The sequence below is a fragment of the Nanorana parkeri genome, unplaced genomic scaffold, assembly GCF_000935625.1.
Source record: "Nanorana parkeri isolate BGI_ZX_2015 unplaced genomic scaffold, ASM93562v1 scaffold636, whole genome shotgun sequence".
Classification (NCBI taxonomy): Eukaryota; Metazoa; Chordata; class Amphibia; order Anura; family Dicroglossidae; genus Nanorana; species Nanorana parkeri.
Genome location: NW_017306904.1, coordinates 496,193 through 514,127, shown reverse-complemented (window position 1 = coordinate 514,127; position 17,935 = coordinate 496,193). Strand labels below are relative to the sequence as shown.

At 41.9% G+C, this 17,935-nt stretch overlaps 1 protein-coding gene across 1 annotated transcript in view; it reads right to left on the bottom strand.

Annotated features, from left to right (window-relative positions):
• FAM155A (family with sequence similarity 155 member A) overlaps positions 1–15,466 on the bottom strand; it is a 379,916-nt gene extending 364,450 nt beyond the window's left edge. The window contains exon 1 of the mRNA XM_018563156.1: positions 14,645–15,466. Within this exon, the coding sequence (XP_018418658.1) occupies positions 14,645–15,382 (738 nt within the window). The 5' untranslated portion in view covers positions 15,383–15,466. The remainder of the gene's footprint in view (positions 1–14,644) is intronic.
• Between the last annotated feature and the right edge of the window lie 2,469 nt (positions 15,467–17,935).

The following is a 17,935-nucleotide window of genomic DNA, read 5'->3' as shown; positions in this document are numbered from 1 at the left end:
TGTCATCACAGCTAATGCAGGTCAATTAGACATGGCAATGCTTAGGGACTAGATCGGAGGGGGAAAGAAGTGACTGCTGACCACCACATGACTGAAGATCAGGTGAGTATATCTTTTGTATTCCCCTCCCTAGAGAAAGAAAAAAAAACCGGTTGACCCTTGCAGTGCAGGAGTAGTCCCACTGTAACAGTCAACTTTGTTAATGTCTTATATTCCTCTTTAAAGTATTATTAAACTCTAAGGGGGTTATATTCCCGAATGCAGCCAAGTGAATAACCGAGCCGAAGTGAAGTGAGCCGATCCCTGCTCGGCTATTCACTTCTGGCTTGTACTGCTGAAGGCAGCCACACATCGGCTGCCTTCGGTCACCTGAAGTGCAGAAGGAGTTCGACTCAGTCGATCCAACATCTGGATTAGCTGAGCCGAACCTCCGGCAGCTCACTCACTGCAGCTCGCCCCTATTCTCACAGGGGCCGATTGGCAGTAAGTGAACAGCCGAATGCTGAATTGGCTTGGCTATTCTGCTCAGTACCTTCGAGGTAGCGAGCAGAATAGAAAATAAGTGAAATTAATTTTTTTTAAATTGTAAAATTATTTTAAAAATGTAAAAAAGTAGGAAAATTAAAAATATATATATTTTAAAGAAAAAAAAATGATGCACGCCTACCCGACCACACGTGACAAACTCCCGTCGCATAATGAAGAATCTGACAGATGCCGGCAAAATAAAAACAATTGGGCGGAGCTAGCGGTGACAGGTAGCTCCGCCCAACTGTTTCCGTCGTCATGCGCATACGCGATTACTTCACTGCAGGGTGTCACCCGGTACCCGCACTGGGTGTCACCCAGCCATGGGATGCCTCTGCAGCAGACAAAGCCCCTTCTGTCTGTGTGTATGGGGAGCAATGCTGGAGAGCCTAAGGCACCCAACTAGTATCTGCTATTTCCCCCTCCAGCAAGTTAGCAGGAACCCCCAGGCACTTTGCTCGGTTTGCCATCACCAGGAGTGTGATAAAACTTTTCTCCAACAAGCTCTGTGTAGTAGGTGATCCCTCCTCCCTTCCTTAGATGGCTCAGCGCTGCTTTGTAGGGATAGATATGCAACAGTTCCTTGGCTTGCTGCTCATCGGCTTCTAGTGATGTGAAATGCTGCAGTGTATGGGGGAGGTTGGAGGGGGCTGAGCCGTGCTTCCTGAGTGGAGTGTCGGCACTGTGTGATAAGCGATCTTGAAGAACTGACAGGGAGTTTACGTCACATTTATGCAGGCAGCCCCTGCCTGGCCCCCTTGCTGACCTGATGGGGTCGGGCACAGGAGGGCTGCCTGCATACAGTACACAGCATGACGATCCTATATGCCTGAATGTGAGTACACAGCACAACGATCTCACCTGGATCCCGGCTTGACTGACAGGCCAATCGACAGGGGTCATTAACAAATCGGAGACGCTGCTGTGTTAGCAGCGGTGGCAGGGTCTAGTGTTCCGTGGGACAAGTGCTGGGAGTACAGTACTGTGGGCTGGAAGTGGATCCAGGGGCAGATGTGAGTCAGCGACGGGCCCCTCCTGACTGCCCGTATGGCAGCGTAGTCCCATAGATAAGGACAGGGGCTGCGTACTAATCACACGCAGTACCTATCCCTCCTGCACGCAGCACGGAGCTGTACGTGAAGGCCGATTCTCGTGTGAATGAGGCCTTACACTGATCACCAATGTAACAAGGACATTTACACTGATCACCAAAGTAACGAGGACATTTACACTGATCACCAATGTAACAAGGACATTTACAGTGATCACCAATGTAACAAGGACATTTACACTGATCCCCAATGTAACATGGACATTTACACTGATCACCAATGTAACAAGGACATTTACACTGATCACCAAAGTAACGAGGACATTTACACTGATCACCAATGTAACAAGGACATTTACACTGATCACCAATGTAACAAGGACATTTACACTGATCCCCAATGTAACATGGACATTTACACTGATTACCAATGTAACATGGACATTTACACTGATTACCAATGTAACAAGGACATTTACACTGATCACCAATGTAACAAGGACATTTACACTGATCCCCAATGTAACAAGGACAGTTACACTGATCACCAATGTAACAAAGACATTTACACTGATCACCAATGTAACGAGGACATTTACACTGATCACCAATGTAACACAGACATTTTTACTGATCACCAATTTAACAAGGACATTTACACTGATCACCAATGTAAAGGAGGACATTTACACTGATCACCAAGGTAACGAGGACATTTACACTGATCACCAATGTAACAAGGACATTTACACTGATCACCAATGTAACAAGGACATTTACACTGATCACCAATGTAACAAAGACATTTACACTGATCACCAATGTAACCATGTCCTCACCAATGTAACAAGGAAATTTACACTGATCACCAAAGTAACAAGGACATTTACACTGATCACCAAGGTAACAAAGACATTTACACTGATCACCAATGTAACGAGGACATTTACACTGATCACCAATGTAACACAGACATTTTTACTGATCACCAATTTAACAAGGACATTTACACTGATCACCAATGTAAAGGAGGACATTTACACTGATCACCAAGGTAACGAGGACATTTACACTGATCACCAATGTAACAAGGACATTTACACTGATCACCAATGTAACACAGACATTTTTACTGATCACCAATTTAACAAGGATCACCAATGTAAAGGAGAACATTTACACTGATCACCAATGTAACACAGACATTTTTACTGATCACCAATTTAACAAGGATCACCAATGTAAAGGAGAACATTTACACTGATCACCAATGTAACACAGACATGTTTACTGATCACCAATGTAAAGGGAACATTTACATTGATCACCAATGTAAGGAGGACATTTACACTGATCACCAATGTAAAGGAGAACATTTACACTGATCACCAATGTAACACAGACATTTTTACTGATCACCAATGTAAAGGGAACATTTACATTGATAACCAATGTAACAGGGGCATTTACAATGATTACCAATGTAGCAGGGGTATTTACACTGGCTGAGTCAACAGGTGATCACAAAGCCTTCTACCTCATCATTCGGGCCGGGAGTTCTGGAAAATGATATAATCTATTAACCTCCCCACTGCAAGGGTTAAATGATCGTTTTGGTCTGGGCGGATCATAAATAGCAGTTTTACTTACCTTATTCCCTGCTCCTTCGGTATGCTTTCCTCCTCTCTCCGATGCTCTAGGTTGTGGTCAGGCCCTTGGCATCCTAACCTACAATACAGGACTGCTGGTGATGACCTCATAGTGCCTGTGACTAATGGAGTGGTGAAGGGAAGCAGCTTCAGGGACTGTTTCTGGAAGTAAGCCTGTGGGAGCGGGAGATAAGGTAGCTAAAAATGTTTTTTTATGTTATGCATACACATTAAAATATGGAATGTGAATGTTATACAAGGTTTTGATCCTCCCTTCAGCAGCAGAAAAGTAACAGTTAATGATAAATGGAGAGTAGGCTTTCATTCTTTACCACTGGGATTAATGTTAATCTTGTTCATAAATATAAGGATATAAGGGTCACAGAGAAGTCCTCAGAACACATACAAGGAAAGGAAATGCTGAAATGACCTCTACCATGCCCTTTATGTTACAGAGTCACAGTTCACATTTCCTTACAATGTGCAATTTCCTAATTGCAACACATACATTTTCTGCTACAATATGATTCTTATATAGGCATGCACTTTATCTACAGTGATAGGTACATGATACAGTACAAACCTCTATTAGAACTGACTTCACGTGATGATAAATGACCTGCCTAAAGATATGCATATATTTTACAGGATACAATTAACATATTGAGGGGAATTCATCAAAACATGTAACAGACAGAAGCTGGAGCAGTTGCCCATGGCAACCAATAAGCATCCACCTTTCGTTTTCAAACTCTAACGGAACAAACTGAGGAGAGAAGCTGATTGGTTGTTATGGGCAACTGCTCCAGATTCTGTCTGCTTCAGTTTTGATACATTCTCTCCATTATGTTTTATATCTGCTAAACATATTTTATTGTATTCTCTACTTACTGAGAATATATTATAGTACCATATACACTTTAAAATTGCACTGCTGAAATCCAATGCAAACACCTATACCCTTTTATTACAGTAAAATGTTACATGGTTCTTCAGGACATATGACCATGCACATCATGTCAGGGGTGGAAAATGCCTTTCCCTGAAATCTTGTGAGATTACGGAAGAGATTTCCCAGCAATGCTCTGCTGATGTAACCTTCCCAGGATGCAATGTTTGCCAAGGGGAACCAAGAAGCACAAAACAAGAAATTGTAAGTAAAATAAAAACATGTTTGTTTAATGAATTAATGTAATATGATTTCATATCAGCATGCAGAGCTACATGCTGATCTGATTTTTAGTGAAAGGGGGTAAAGTTCCACTTTTGTAATCCTCAGAGATAGCTAGAAACAATGTAACTGATAACAGTGCAGCACAGGTAGAGAACATTGGACGTTACCAGGCAGCGCACACTGGAAGTTCACAATCTCTCTAAAAGACTTGACATATAGTGTGATAAACTTGCAATCTCCCCAAATAGAGACACAAAAGGCAATAACATCTGACAGATGCTGTCTGTGTTTTAATTGGATAGAAAATTCCTCACTTCCTGTTATTATTATTATTATAATACAGGATTTATATAGCGCCAACAGTTTGTGCAGCGCTTTACAATATAAGGAAGACATTACAATCACAATACAATTCAAGACAAGATGGTAAGGAGCACCCTGCCCATGAGAGCTTACAATCTAAAAGGGAGAGGGAAGACATGTTCCAGAGACATGAGTTTCAAGGTTCATTCACACAACTGAAACTGTGGTAACACAATTCCGAATGGTATCCCAATGCACCTTCCCAGCATACCTATACTGCAGCATAGTACAATGCACAGCAAGGCACTAATGTGTGCTGCCGAAAATGCCACATGCACGGTCTTTGGTCCACTGTGGTGTGTTGGGCAGGCCTAAAGCAAAGTTCACTACCATGTGTATTTAACACACCACAGCAGACTGTGCTGAGGTGTATGGGCCCTTAAGCCAAATGTGAGCTTTTACTATTTCAAGCGTTAGGTTACATTTTAGAGCTCAGGTGAGGTAGAGGTTAAAGTGTCACAGTTAGGACCTGCATTAACAGGCTTTGAGCATGTGTCGATAGGCAAATGCAGCTTGCTTTCAAATGCATTCCATTTGCATTTGAGATCATACAGAGTTCAATGACATATGCATTGCACCTGCAGTTGACCTCTCTCTAAGCTGTAGCAATCTTCAAGCTGTTTTGGCATTTCCATTTACTTGTACAGGGAAAAAGCAGTTCTGACAAGAACAGCCAGTGACCACAGGTTTGGGCTAGTGAGTTAGGTGGGTAGGTATCATGGCATTTGGAGGTTTTGAGCAAAACATAATTACCTGTCCAATACTCTCTTCATATAGTCAAGGTGAGTGTATGAGTGTGTGTGTGTTCTAAACTGTCCCTTATGAACCCACCAACACTACAGTAACACCGGTGGGCAAACTGATATCGAATTCAGGAGCCAGTGTGTCCAATCCATTGACAACAACCAGAGAAAACCTCAAAAGTTAGGCGCCTGCTGTCATTTATAAAAAGCGTTGGTTACCTGGCTCTGGGAAGCTTTGGCTACCTTTCTCCTGGGATTTGTCCAGCCCTGCAGTACAGTAAATTCTGCCACACACTTGCTCTGCGTTAGAGCTGTAGTTCTGGTGTTGTTTACACTGCGACACATAAGTAACTGGAACAAAAGAAAATCATGGGACTGTCATTGCTGACCTACAATACTTTCTATGCAGCAGCTCAAGAACAAGCGTGCAGCAAGTGAAGTCAGAAAAGAAACATCTGTAGACTGGCTCCAAGCAAGGGTACTGCAACAAAAACTCAGAACGACAGTTAGGCACCTGGCATTTTAAGGAAATCAGCAATGCAAGCCTGTGAATTACTATCATGGAAGGATTTCTGCATGGTCAATGCCACCCAAAGAAATAACGTCCATCTGCCTACTCCTTGCTATCCAAGCTACAGCAGGATAAGTTCATACCTGCAACATGCTAATATAGACAAAAACTACTCCATGTTATATTTATAAAATAAACCTGATACATATAATAATATATTTGAAAGGTATACAATGTAAAAATTGCAAACGGAAAGCCAAACAGCTTATTTGCTCTCACACAGTTTCTTACCAGAGTTGCTGCTTAATTCCAGACCCACTCAGGTCCTGTGCCTCTGTCCTCCCTTGTCCTAAGGCCCCTTTCACACGGGTGGACCAGATTGGATGCCCAATGTTAGTCGATGGGCAGCTGTGTGTAAACGGACTGGCCGTGTACACCAGGTTACTCCAGACTCCAGCCAGATCCGGAAAAACAAATAGATCTGAGATCTATTTTGCCGGACCTGATTGTGCCAGATTGGGGGATAATCTGATGTAAATAGACACATGTCAGCTTACATCCGGTTCCCCATAGACTGACATGGGGTCCGGTGGTTTCAGTTGCGATGGAGGAAAAATGTGTACGGAGTCATACTGCTCTGATCACTGGCAGAGGGCCTGGGAAAAAAATTGAAGTTTTCCTAGATTGAAAGCTCTGACAGCACAAGGCACCACACAGAAAATCTAGGAAGCAGATTCAGATGACACGATGTCATAGATCAGTGGTGGCGAACCTTGGCACTCCAGCTGTGCCAAAACTACAAATCCCAACATGCATCTGCCTCTGGGAGTTATGTCTGTGGCTGTTAGAGCCTTGCAATGCCTCATGGGACTTGTAGTTCCAAAACAGATGGAGTGCCAAGGTTCGCCACCACTGTCATAGATCATACTGCTGTTCATTGGCCACATCAAAAACATTTAAAGCTTCTGTGCAGAGTTTGTGTGCAAAGAAAAACATTCTCAGCTCATGCACAGTTCAGTATATTTTGTAAAGAATATTGGGAGGTGGAAAGTAAGAAGCCTTTATTGCGGAAGAGACATAAAATCTTCCTGCTCTCAATTTTTTCATTTTTAGGCCACAGTTCTGCTTTAAAATTCATTTAAAACTACAACCATCTAAAAATACCTTGTCAGCTAGGTGACAATGCTGCTTAGAGATTTCACTTTAGAATAAAGTGTTAAATATTGGATCTACTGGCAGGATCAACAAGTAAACTATCTTATGGTGAGGACTGCTGTTGATTTTCACTCAACCTCATAGTTCGAGCCGACCTGTGACAATGAGACTGTCACAGGTCGGCTCAGTAGATCGGGAAGTGAGCGAACACATACCTTCTCTCGCTCATTTCTCGATCCTGTGACTGCAGAGAGCCGTCACTGTCACTCACGGCTCCCTGCAGGGATTCCCCCCTCCCCGCTCCGATCCTCCAGCGGTGACTGGAGAAACAAACGGGGATGGGGACAGGTACAGCTGGCTCTGCCTCTAGATAGGCAGAGCCAGCTGGATGAATCTCGACAGTAATGTCGGGATCCGTCCCGGCTGTGGCGGTCTCAGTATACGGCGAGCTGTAGCTCGCCGTATACTGAGCTTTGGGTCATGGGAGGACGCTAGTTTATGTCCTCCCGTGACCCTGAGTTATAATTTGCAGGTGTAACATCACATTGAAAAATAATGTCACTTAAGTGTGACTAAAACTTTTTTTTTCGTTTTGGAAAGAGTAAATGAGAGTTATAAGCCTATAAGCTTATTTGCCATATGTGTGCCATTGAGGAGGATTCCCTTCACTTCCTGTCTGAGAGCTAAAACAGGAAGTGAGAGGAAATCCCTCAAAATCCCTGGTGGTCAGCAGAGTTACCAGAACTAGTGCCCCCTTTGGAAAATTTCCAGGTTGTCATCCTGTTCTGATGACAAAAGTTGGGATTTTCTTTCACTTTCAGGGATAACGGTCACCAGGACAAATAGGGAGGGTGAATCTTCCTAACGGAGACCCAGACAGCAATAAGAAGCTGACAGGTGTTCTAACCCCTCTCCACTCTATCCAAAACCAAAAATAAAGTTTTGACATCAGTTGCACTTTAGGCATTATGTATACAGCAACACTAATATATATTTGTAGTCATAGCCCCACTGATACGCACCCGGGAATTGAGATGATGGAACTGCCTACAATGATCTGGGGTGTGCCGTGGTCACTATGGTCAGTATTCAAATTAAGGGGGCATACTCCAAGTAGAAGGTAACTGAAAAAGGGGGTGAGGCGGGTGGGATGATGCCCACGAGCCGACAGGTGAGTGTGAGAGATGGAGCAGCTTAAATGTGTGGGGCTCCTCCCACAAATACGGCTAATTAATTAGCCATATATATATATATATGTATATATATTTATAAATATTAAGAAAAGTTAAAATTCTAAACCATATAAAACTTTTACAACACTGCACATGCAGATTCCTGCTTCTGTAAGCTGCACCTAGTTTTAGGTCTTATTGGCTTATAAGAGGAATAGATGATAAATCCCAGGACAGTTCTGACCTAATAAAGATCATTTGTAATATAACATTCTAAGTATTGCTGTTTGCGATTTCATTTTTAAAACTAATTTACTATAGAATGTTCTCCTCATATAAGGTAATTAACTATTATAATCTGTTTACAGGGATACATTACATTAGCGTCAGCTACTTAGTGCAAAGCTTTTTAAAAGTATTTTTTACAGGGATATAAAACAAAAGCTACATTTTATATTAACAAGAAATAAACCAATCAGTCACTGTGAATCAATCTAATTACACAAATTTGAGTTGAACTAAAGAGACACCATATTATTTAATTACTTTGCATATAAAATATCAACACTATAATTTTTATATCAGCTTCCAATTTATTATAATGGAAGTGCCCATTATACAATTTACTAATTATATATTCCCCAGATGAAATTCATAAAGGCTGCGCATTTAGTCCTCACTAATCCTTCCACGAGTAACACCTACGTCTACAATACAGATACATTTTTGCACACATCCATGTCTTTTTAGAGAAAAGAAGACTAAGCACTCAAGAAAAATAAACAGTTTCTAATAAATATTAGGCCTCGTTTATAAAACATGGAGCAAAAAAATGGACTTTGAGATGATTTTTTTCATTAAGAATGAAAGATGAAGGAGGATGGAAGCTGATTGGTTGCTGTAGACAACACATCATCTTTCCTCTCTCCCAGATTGAGCCTTGTTATTTATTATACTCATTTCATATATAATGATTTCATTGAAAATGATTACATCAAACATTCTAGGCCTAACAGCATGGTATGTTTAAATGTAAAACTAATCAGTTTTCTAACTGTTATCAAAAAATATTTTTTCCTAGGCAATTATTTTGTAGTATGTCACATTAACAAAGATCATTTATAGTTTACTTTGTTGTATTTGACCGATAAGGGAGCATCTCCACATGAGCAATAACCACTTCTTGTCCTCAGTAGTGTTTCATATGTAATGGTGTATATTGCTTAGCAATGACTGGTAACCATTGTCAGTAGGTGACGGGTTATGAAAAGGTTGCCCTAATTATGGTAGGTTGTGTCCTACTTTCTATTCTCCTGTTTTATCTTCTTATTACGGTGGTGAAAGAGCACACTATGGTACGGTTGTGCATTGGTGGAAGTCAAAATCTATATTTGGAAAGAGAAAACAATCTTGGTGAATGTGTTGTAAAGCAGGAATTGGGAATGCTAACAAATGGATGCGGCTGTCACAAAGAAATATACATTGGTAGGAGATCTGTTGTATATCAACTGACACATTCAATTAGCACAGCTTACCATTGCCAAAGTATAAAAACAGTGACCTTAATGGATTTCTTGATCCAGTTCTGATAACTGTCCCACACAGTTGATTTTCAAGATATTTTCTCTATATTATCTGTAAGTTGATGTAATCTGTAGCTGGACAGAAAAGCCCTTTAGAACTGAAGCCGAAACTTTTTCTAGTTTTGGAAAGAGTACGGGAGGGTTATAACCCCGACCATTGGTTAGAATTCACTTCCCTTCCCTTCCTGCCTGATAGCCACAACAGTAATTGAGAGAAAATCCCTCCAAATAAATGTAAATCCCTAGTGGTTAGTAGGATCAGCAGAATAAGTGTCCTCTTTGGAAGATTTCCCATCTATTCTTGTTCTGATGACAACCCAAATTTCAGAATTACCAGGACAAATAGAGGGGGTCAATCACCTTAACAGGGACACAGACAGCAATAAAAACATAACTGATGGTCCAATCCCTCTCCACTGTATCTAAAAATGAAATAAAAAGTTTGTACTTTACGTATGTGTTTTCTTCCAACTATTCCTTTGCAGAGGCTGAAATTAGCAAAATATCTTTTAAAACTAGCAGTAGAACTTTAAATCATTAAATCATAAAAAAATTAAAATCTAAATACATCTGTAAAATGACTCAGACAACTTTCAGAGAAACAGGTTTTAATGGTGTGCTAGTCCCTGTTCACACCATTGCGCATCATGAATGTGCGTCAAACATGTACAAAATGTGCACATTTTGATGCACGTTCAAGAAATGCAGAATGTGCTTGTGAGAACGTGCATGAAAACGCAGGCAAATACTTTGAACACATGTTGTAAAATTTGTGACTACTTTCCCACATTTGGTTCGCATCCGGGGGAACCATTGAAATCAACATGGATGCACAGCAAAAGCAGGAAACAAATGTGCGTGAATGTGCGTCACCGCAGTGTGCGTTCCAGCAATGCTATGATCTGAATGGGGGTACACAACTTGTAAATGTGGAAGAAGTGCACATATTGTACATAAAAGACTATGATGATGCCTAAACAATATAGCAATGCACATAGTATAAGATCGAAAACATAGTTCAATAACATTTACAGAAGAAAGAAAGGACATAGATGATTGCATTAGTGCTACCACTATGAGATTCTAACATAATTACTGCCCGCATATAATTTACTGTTTGACAAAAATATAACTGTAGTTCCAATTATGACTTACAAAATGGAATTATGTCATTAAAGTCAAGGACACACTGAAGTAACTCTTTCCTAATGCCAGGAAACGTCCTTTTACTGCTCTCTTCTTCACTACTGCACGAGTTTGATTTAGTAAAGAAGAAATAATCACTCTAAGTTAAAAGGCAACTGAAGCCAAAACCTTTCTTCAGCTTTGGATAGAGTGGAGAGAACATCTGTCAGGTTTGTATTGCTGCCTGTGTCCCTGTTAGGGAGATTCACTCTCCCTATTTGTCCTGCTAACCTAAAGTGAAAGAAAACACACATTTCTAGTGGAATAGATGGGAAATAGGGGCACTCGTTCTGGTGACCCTGCTTACCACCAGGGATTTCCCTCTCTTTGGAGGGATTTCTTCTCACTTCCTGTTGTGACTATTGGACAGGAAGTGAAGGTAAATCTCCCCAATTAGACATAGATGATAAGAGAACGTTCCCTTATTCTATTCAAAACATAAAAAAATAGGTTTTGCTTTCAGAGATACATTAGGTCTTCCCTGTTAATCATCTATAAGGGTATTTTAAAAACTAGGAAATCTGCACATTAATGAGTTAAATGTTTTAAAGTGTACACAGGTTCTCTTCACTGTGAACATGACCCCTTTATTAAACTGCACCCTACATGACATGGCCTTATAGCAAACCAAATGTAGTCATGTGCCTGCAGCAGCTTCGGCTAAAACCTCACCATCAGATACTGGATATTTTGTAATGATTTTCAGCTCAAATATTTACATGTCACGACTTTCTGTGTCCACTAAAAAAAACAATTATTATAGCCAGCATGTTTACTTTCTTCATCTTTCCTTTCCATTATCATCAAAATGCAAAGCAACATACATTCAAAGAGGCCAAAGGACACCAAAAAAAGGTAAAAATGACTCACATGAAACCAAAGATGAGGACTAGGACAAAGGGTTGGTGTAAGAGTGCCAAAAGAACATTATGAATGCATCTGAGAGAGATTGCCTTTATGATTTTTTTAAAATAATGTACATAAGCTGTAAATCATAAACAGAAAACAGTCTTTGCCCAAGGCATGACTACAGTTCTTATTGCATATTGCGTGACATTATTTTTCCTTATTTTTATTCCTTTCACCATTCTCAGGCTCTTTCTAGGGCAGTGCGCGAATAATGGTAACACTGGAAAATGCAGTAATACAAAACAACCAATTAGATGTTATCTTTTATCAGTTAAGAACAATGAAATCATTTGAACTATGATTGCTCACTGGCCAGCTAAGGTTACTGCTCTATGAATAAGGTTTTATGTTGCACGTGACTTTTTCAAGTTCATGCATGCATTGTTAATGAGCTGTTTATTGTTTACTGGAGGCAAAACGCAGTTGTATTCCCATGCACAGCGATGACTAGAGCAGTGTTTCCCATAGAGAGGCGTGTGTAGTATGTGTCTTGCTTCTATATATTTTGAAATCTCATTTTACACTTTTATTCTGAAGTCTTTATCGTATGTAAATCATTCTGAACTACTACAGTCAGCAAAGAGATTCTTAGACAAAAGAACCTACAGGTGCATTTTCACAAGTTGTATTGTACTGTTGTAAGTAACCATTTTAGTATATGTTCCATCTCTTTATTATTGTAGCTCATTTAAAATTGAAGCACACACACCTCTATTGCTGCACAGATATCCATACAAGCCTAAACTACCTTTCAGTAACTTGTTTTTGCAATGTAATACACAATAAGTAACAACATTGTTACATGGAAGCACTTGTTACTGTAACATTTCCTCCAGAGTATTACAATTAAGATACAAACATATTCACTAGTCAGCATTAGCTAAACCAAGAAACAGACCAAGCATCGCCTCCATCCTAAAAGTTACAAAAGTTCAACAACCATAACTTACAGTGAAACATATCTGCATATAGAAGAGTTAAACACTGTTTAAAACCATTTAGAAACTTGTGTGTAAGGTTCCAACTCTTGATTACTATACCCCATGTACTTAATACCTTTCATGTGTTTACTTATTATAGTGGGAATAATTACAGAGCCCCTGAAATTATCCCTCACTTCCCAGATAATAAAAAGCTGGATTTTACTCCATGAGGCATATTCAAGTACACTCACTGCTCTTTCAGCACCGTGGACAGTGCAGAGCAGCAAGCAATCCAAGTACACTGCCTGAACTTCCATCAGCACCCAGGACTGAATGCACTGAGTGGATGGGCAATTACACAAGAAATTACTAAATAGCAATAACCCACAGTAAATGTTTCATGGGTAAGACATGACAAGTGCAGATGTGAGACCTAATTATATTGCATTGTGAAATAATATAGGAAATAGAAATAATACCTTAATAGAAAAGGAGAGAAAATATCCACAAATGCAATATGTCACTTATAATTATATATACACAGGCTAATAAAGCAGCACATAGAGTAGCTACACTCCTCCAGAGACAGGCCTGTCTGATGAAGCACTGATATGTGCCTATAATTACAATGAGGCTTGATAGCACATTCTGGTAAGCAGGCCTTCCGCCTGTGCATTCTAGATCATCCGTGTGACACATGCATCCACAGGAGTGCATGCTTCTGTTTACTCATGGACACACATAAGCACACTCTTTAGAAAACCCAGATGTCGCAATCAATACAAGAATATTGTACACAATCTGCGCCTCTGCATTGCAAAATGCCAACTTGATACCTTTATATAAAAGCACCAACTACCTTAGGCATCTTAAAAGGCAGCATGAACAATTCAAATGATCTGTTTATCAGCAATGCCGCAGAGTCATTTCATACAAAGGGCAAGAAAATCAAAGCTTTTTAAAATTCTGCAACAGCCTTTTCTTTGCACAAGCTCTGAACTGTAAATCCACAGAGCATCAGATCCATAGAGTTCAAGACCTATTGTGACAGCCCATGTATTGCAGGATTGAGTAGCACTGCAAACCCAGCACTCATGAAGTCCCTGTGTTTAATAATAATCATAGACTCTCTAAAGCCCTTCACAGTGAAGGCACAGAAGGAGAACACAATCAATGCAGGCAGACCGCAGCACAATCTCTGGTGCAACCAAAGTCCTAAACAGCCAGTGCCTATCTTTTCAGATAACAAGCATACCACCTGTAATGTCTTTCATATCTCCAATCCACAACCTGCAATGCCAAGCACAAACTGCACTTTGCCCTCTGAGTGCACCAATGCATCAGAATCAATTCATGGCAATCCATTGTGGAAGATCCAACAAAATGGCATTTGATGGAACCAAAAGGCAAGCTACAGTAGATTCTATGTGCAAAAAAATCATGAAAGCAATTGACAGTACAGAGCTGGCAAACATCTGGCGTTGAGTTGAGGCCAAAGTCAAGCCTTACAATCACATGGCATTGCCTAGTAGTAGGCAGCACATCCATATGGCACAGCAGCCTGTCATGCACAGTTAGACCTCATTACTTTCTCAAGTGATAGGTCCCTGCTGAACATGATCAAAGCAGAGCCAACTTGAAGGTCCAAGGCCAAGCTGGAGCCACCTAGGAAGTAAGGAGAAGAAGCCAGTGTCCTACCTTGCAGTCTTCAGAGCAGGATTTGACCGAATACTCCTCCGATTGTAAATATTTCTGTAGCACAATGTCAAATTCTTGGTATTTCTCCTGAGCGTGCTGGTCGTAGCCTTTGTAAGCCAAGACGCATTGCCTGCAACCAGCTACATCCCCATTCTCCACCAGGTCCCCACTACAGTTCAACGTGTCCGGATTGGGGAAGCCAGAAAACAAATCCCAAAGTGTGTAGGAATTACAAAAGGGTAGGTACAAATGACTCAAGTTGTAGTGAGTGGCTCCATCACCCCATGCCCATGCCTCACTCAAGTTCCTACAGACCGACTCAGCGTCGTCCACCTGCAGACACTGGCCAGATGGACTATGTGGGGGGCAGGCTGTTGGCCGCCACCGAGGTTTGGTAGAATTTCCTAGAAAAATAGCTTTTTTGCCTTGGCTAAGGCTCTTTTGAGATGATGGAATGGTAGGTGAGAGGGAAGGTCCTTCCGCTGATGGGAATTGATCAGCCATGCTAGGTGACACGAAGGTGCCCTGCTCTTTGTCTCTGGTCCTTGTCAATTTCGCCTCGGCGCAGAACCACAAATGATCAGAGAGCAGGACTGTGAAAAACAAGAGGGATGCTAAAGACAGTCGCCATTTCTGAGCCCTCTCGGAATCCGTGAAAGGTTTCTCGTTCTCCCGGGGTGCGAAGCAGATTCTGAAGCTGTCATCAAACTGCCGACACATCCAAGCACCCCTGGTCATATTTTGGGAAGGCGCTGCCCTGGCCGACTCCACCGTGACGGCTCCTTTGCCAGTGTGACCACAATATTCATTGACTTGAGGGTTGATTGGCTTTCGTTGGCTTTGCCTTCAGCTCCCTTTAGCGCCTTGGACGGCGTTTGGTGGGACTCGTCTTCAGTGCCGTTGATCAGCTAGATCCATCCAATTAGAGGGAATGGAGAGAGGAAGGCAGGCATGGTCACATCGCGCTTCTCCATCGCGCACAAACGCACAAAAGCGGCTTGCCGCTGACTGCATGCCTGTTGTCCGTGCTGGGAGCTCTGCCGTGCCGCACAGCGCTCTCATCAGCCCTTCCTTCCTTCCGTCCTTCCTTCCTTCCTCCTACTGACGACTGCAGCACAGCACGCTGGGCTTTGCTGCTGCTGCTGCTCGCTTCAGCCGGGCGTCTTTTCCTTGGCCAGCTGGGCGGAATACCCTGGGTTTTGCCTCCTGATGGCCACAGTCATCTTGGTCCTGCGCTAAGTTGCCGCCATCTTCGTCCTGAAACACTTTTTGGGGGGAGCTCGCTCTTCTGCGTCATCCCCGGCACCAAGATCTCTCTATCCTGGCGCATTGGCAGCGCTGGGCTGGAGGGAGAAGCTAGAGAGAGAGAGAGAAAGGGAGAGGGAGAGGGGAGCTGAGGAGGTGGAGGCAGCACAGAAATCACTCAGCCAGCCGCCGCATCAACTTGCTGGGATTCGGCTATTCCAGATCCTACATGGGGCTGCAGGATGACCGGCTCATTGACGCAAGTCTATACTAGAAGTTTGCGTGCGTCTCCCGGGAGCGCTGCCCTGCACTAACGCCTGGAGGATGTGCCAGTAAACACGGCTGGAAATGCGGCTTGCATCGCCTCCAACATACATATACATTATGGGGGGTGGTTAGGGGCAACCTGGACATCAGCTGCTGACTTGACCACAACATTTGGTCTTATTAATGATTCATTGTGTTACATCTCAGCTTTCCCTTTCATGCAAGTTGTCCAAAGACTTCCGCAGCATCTGCTGCAGTACTCCAATTCTCTACTGCCCCATAGTGTTCCATCAACAGGAGAAAAAAAAAAAAGAAGCCAGCAATACTACTCCACACAAGCAACAGTTCTCTCCCCATGGGCTGTGTGGGCTGATGTCATGCCTGAGCCTTACTGCTGCTACAATGGGTCCTTGTTGCCATGATGAGCTCTTATTATGTGTTTTGTCTTTTAGTTTTCATGATCAGGCTCCTTCCTTTGAAGAGAGCAGCAGGAGTGCCGATTGACTTCTTTCTGCTGTGACGCTATTGATGAAGGAGATTAGTGGTGGAGTGACAGAGCTGGGAAGGGGGGGAGAATTAGAGGAAAACCCCTCTCCCAGCTTGTCGCATTCCACTACTGACTGCTGCTACTGCCTGGCTCTACAATGCACATTCTTCTCCCAAGTGCTGAGCTGGAGCTGTCATTAGTCTCTGATTACTATGCTTTACATGAATGGAGGATTTCTCCTGCACCACTGACACGCATGTCAATGAGCCCGTCCTCACTTTACAGCTGCACTCCATGCATGGCACAAGCTTCATATGCTGCAGACACATCAATACACCATCCCCACATTACAATCCCTGGAGTGACCTTATCCAACTCCCAGCTGTCATGAGAGGTGAGCTGAAGACAGGGAAATACCTCCAAATAAAACAGGTTATATGCACTTGCTATATACAGTATATATGTATATTTCATGAGAGGTGAGCTGAAGACAGGGGAATACCTTCAGATAAGATTATACTTGCTACTGTATATACAGTATATGCAAATATTCATGAGAGGTGAGCTGAAGACAGGGAAATACCTACAAATAAAACAGGTTATATGCACTTGCTATATGTGTTTTTGCTTTTTATTATACTTACATTTTTTCAAAGTCTTTAGGTTGGTCACATGATGTACAGGGTCCTCTTCAGATCTTCTCCCTGTAATGGGTGACCTTCAGTGATGCAGAGAGCGGGGCTGACATGATGGTGTTGTTATACTGTGAATACAGAGTGCTGTCTTGACATCCCCTTAGGTGGCAGGTCTATTACACCCTGCAAGTCACAATATGTCATTGGTCTTGTAGGATAAACAATGGGCATTATTCAACCTAGAAGACTGAGGACATCGTCTGGTGAAGAAGTACTGCGGGGAACAGCTCTGGAAATGAAGTGAGTATTGCAACCCGAGCTATTTTTTTATTTGAAACAAAGAATTGGGCACCTTAAAAAAAGGTTTGGAGTTGGCATTTAACTGCGTGAGGCAGCAAAAGGAAGATCTTCATGTGTAAGGGCCTTGATCTTATTGTAAGCATGCTATACAGAATAATTTGAATCTTTATATTTTTAAACTCAAATAATGTTTCCACTAAGGTGTGTTTGTTGCAAGCACAGGCAAAGAATGTAATGCACGCAAAACTGTGTCATCCTTCCCAGTGATTTGCAAAGTAATGTGTTTGCTTACATGTCATTTGCAAATGTGCTACCTTTGGTCAGACTTAAGCACTTACACTGTAATTTATCTGTAAT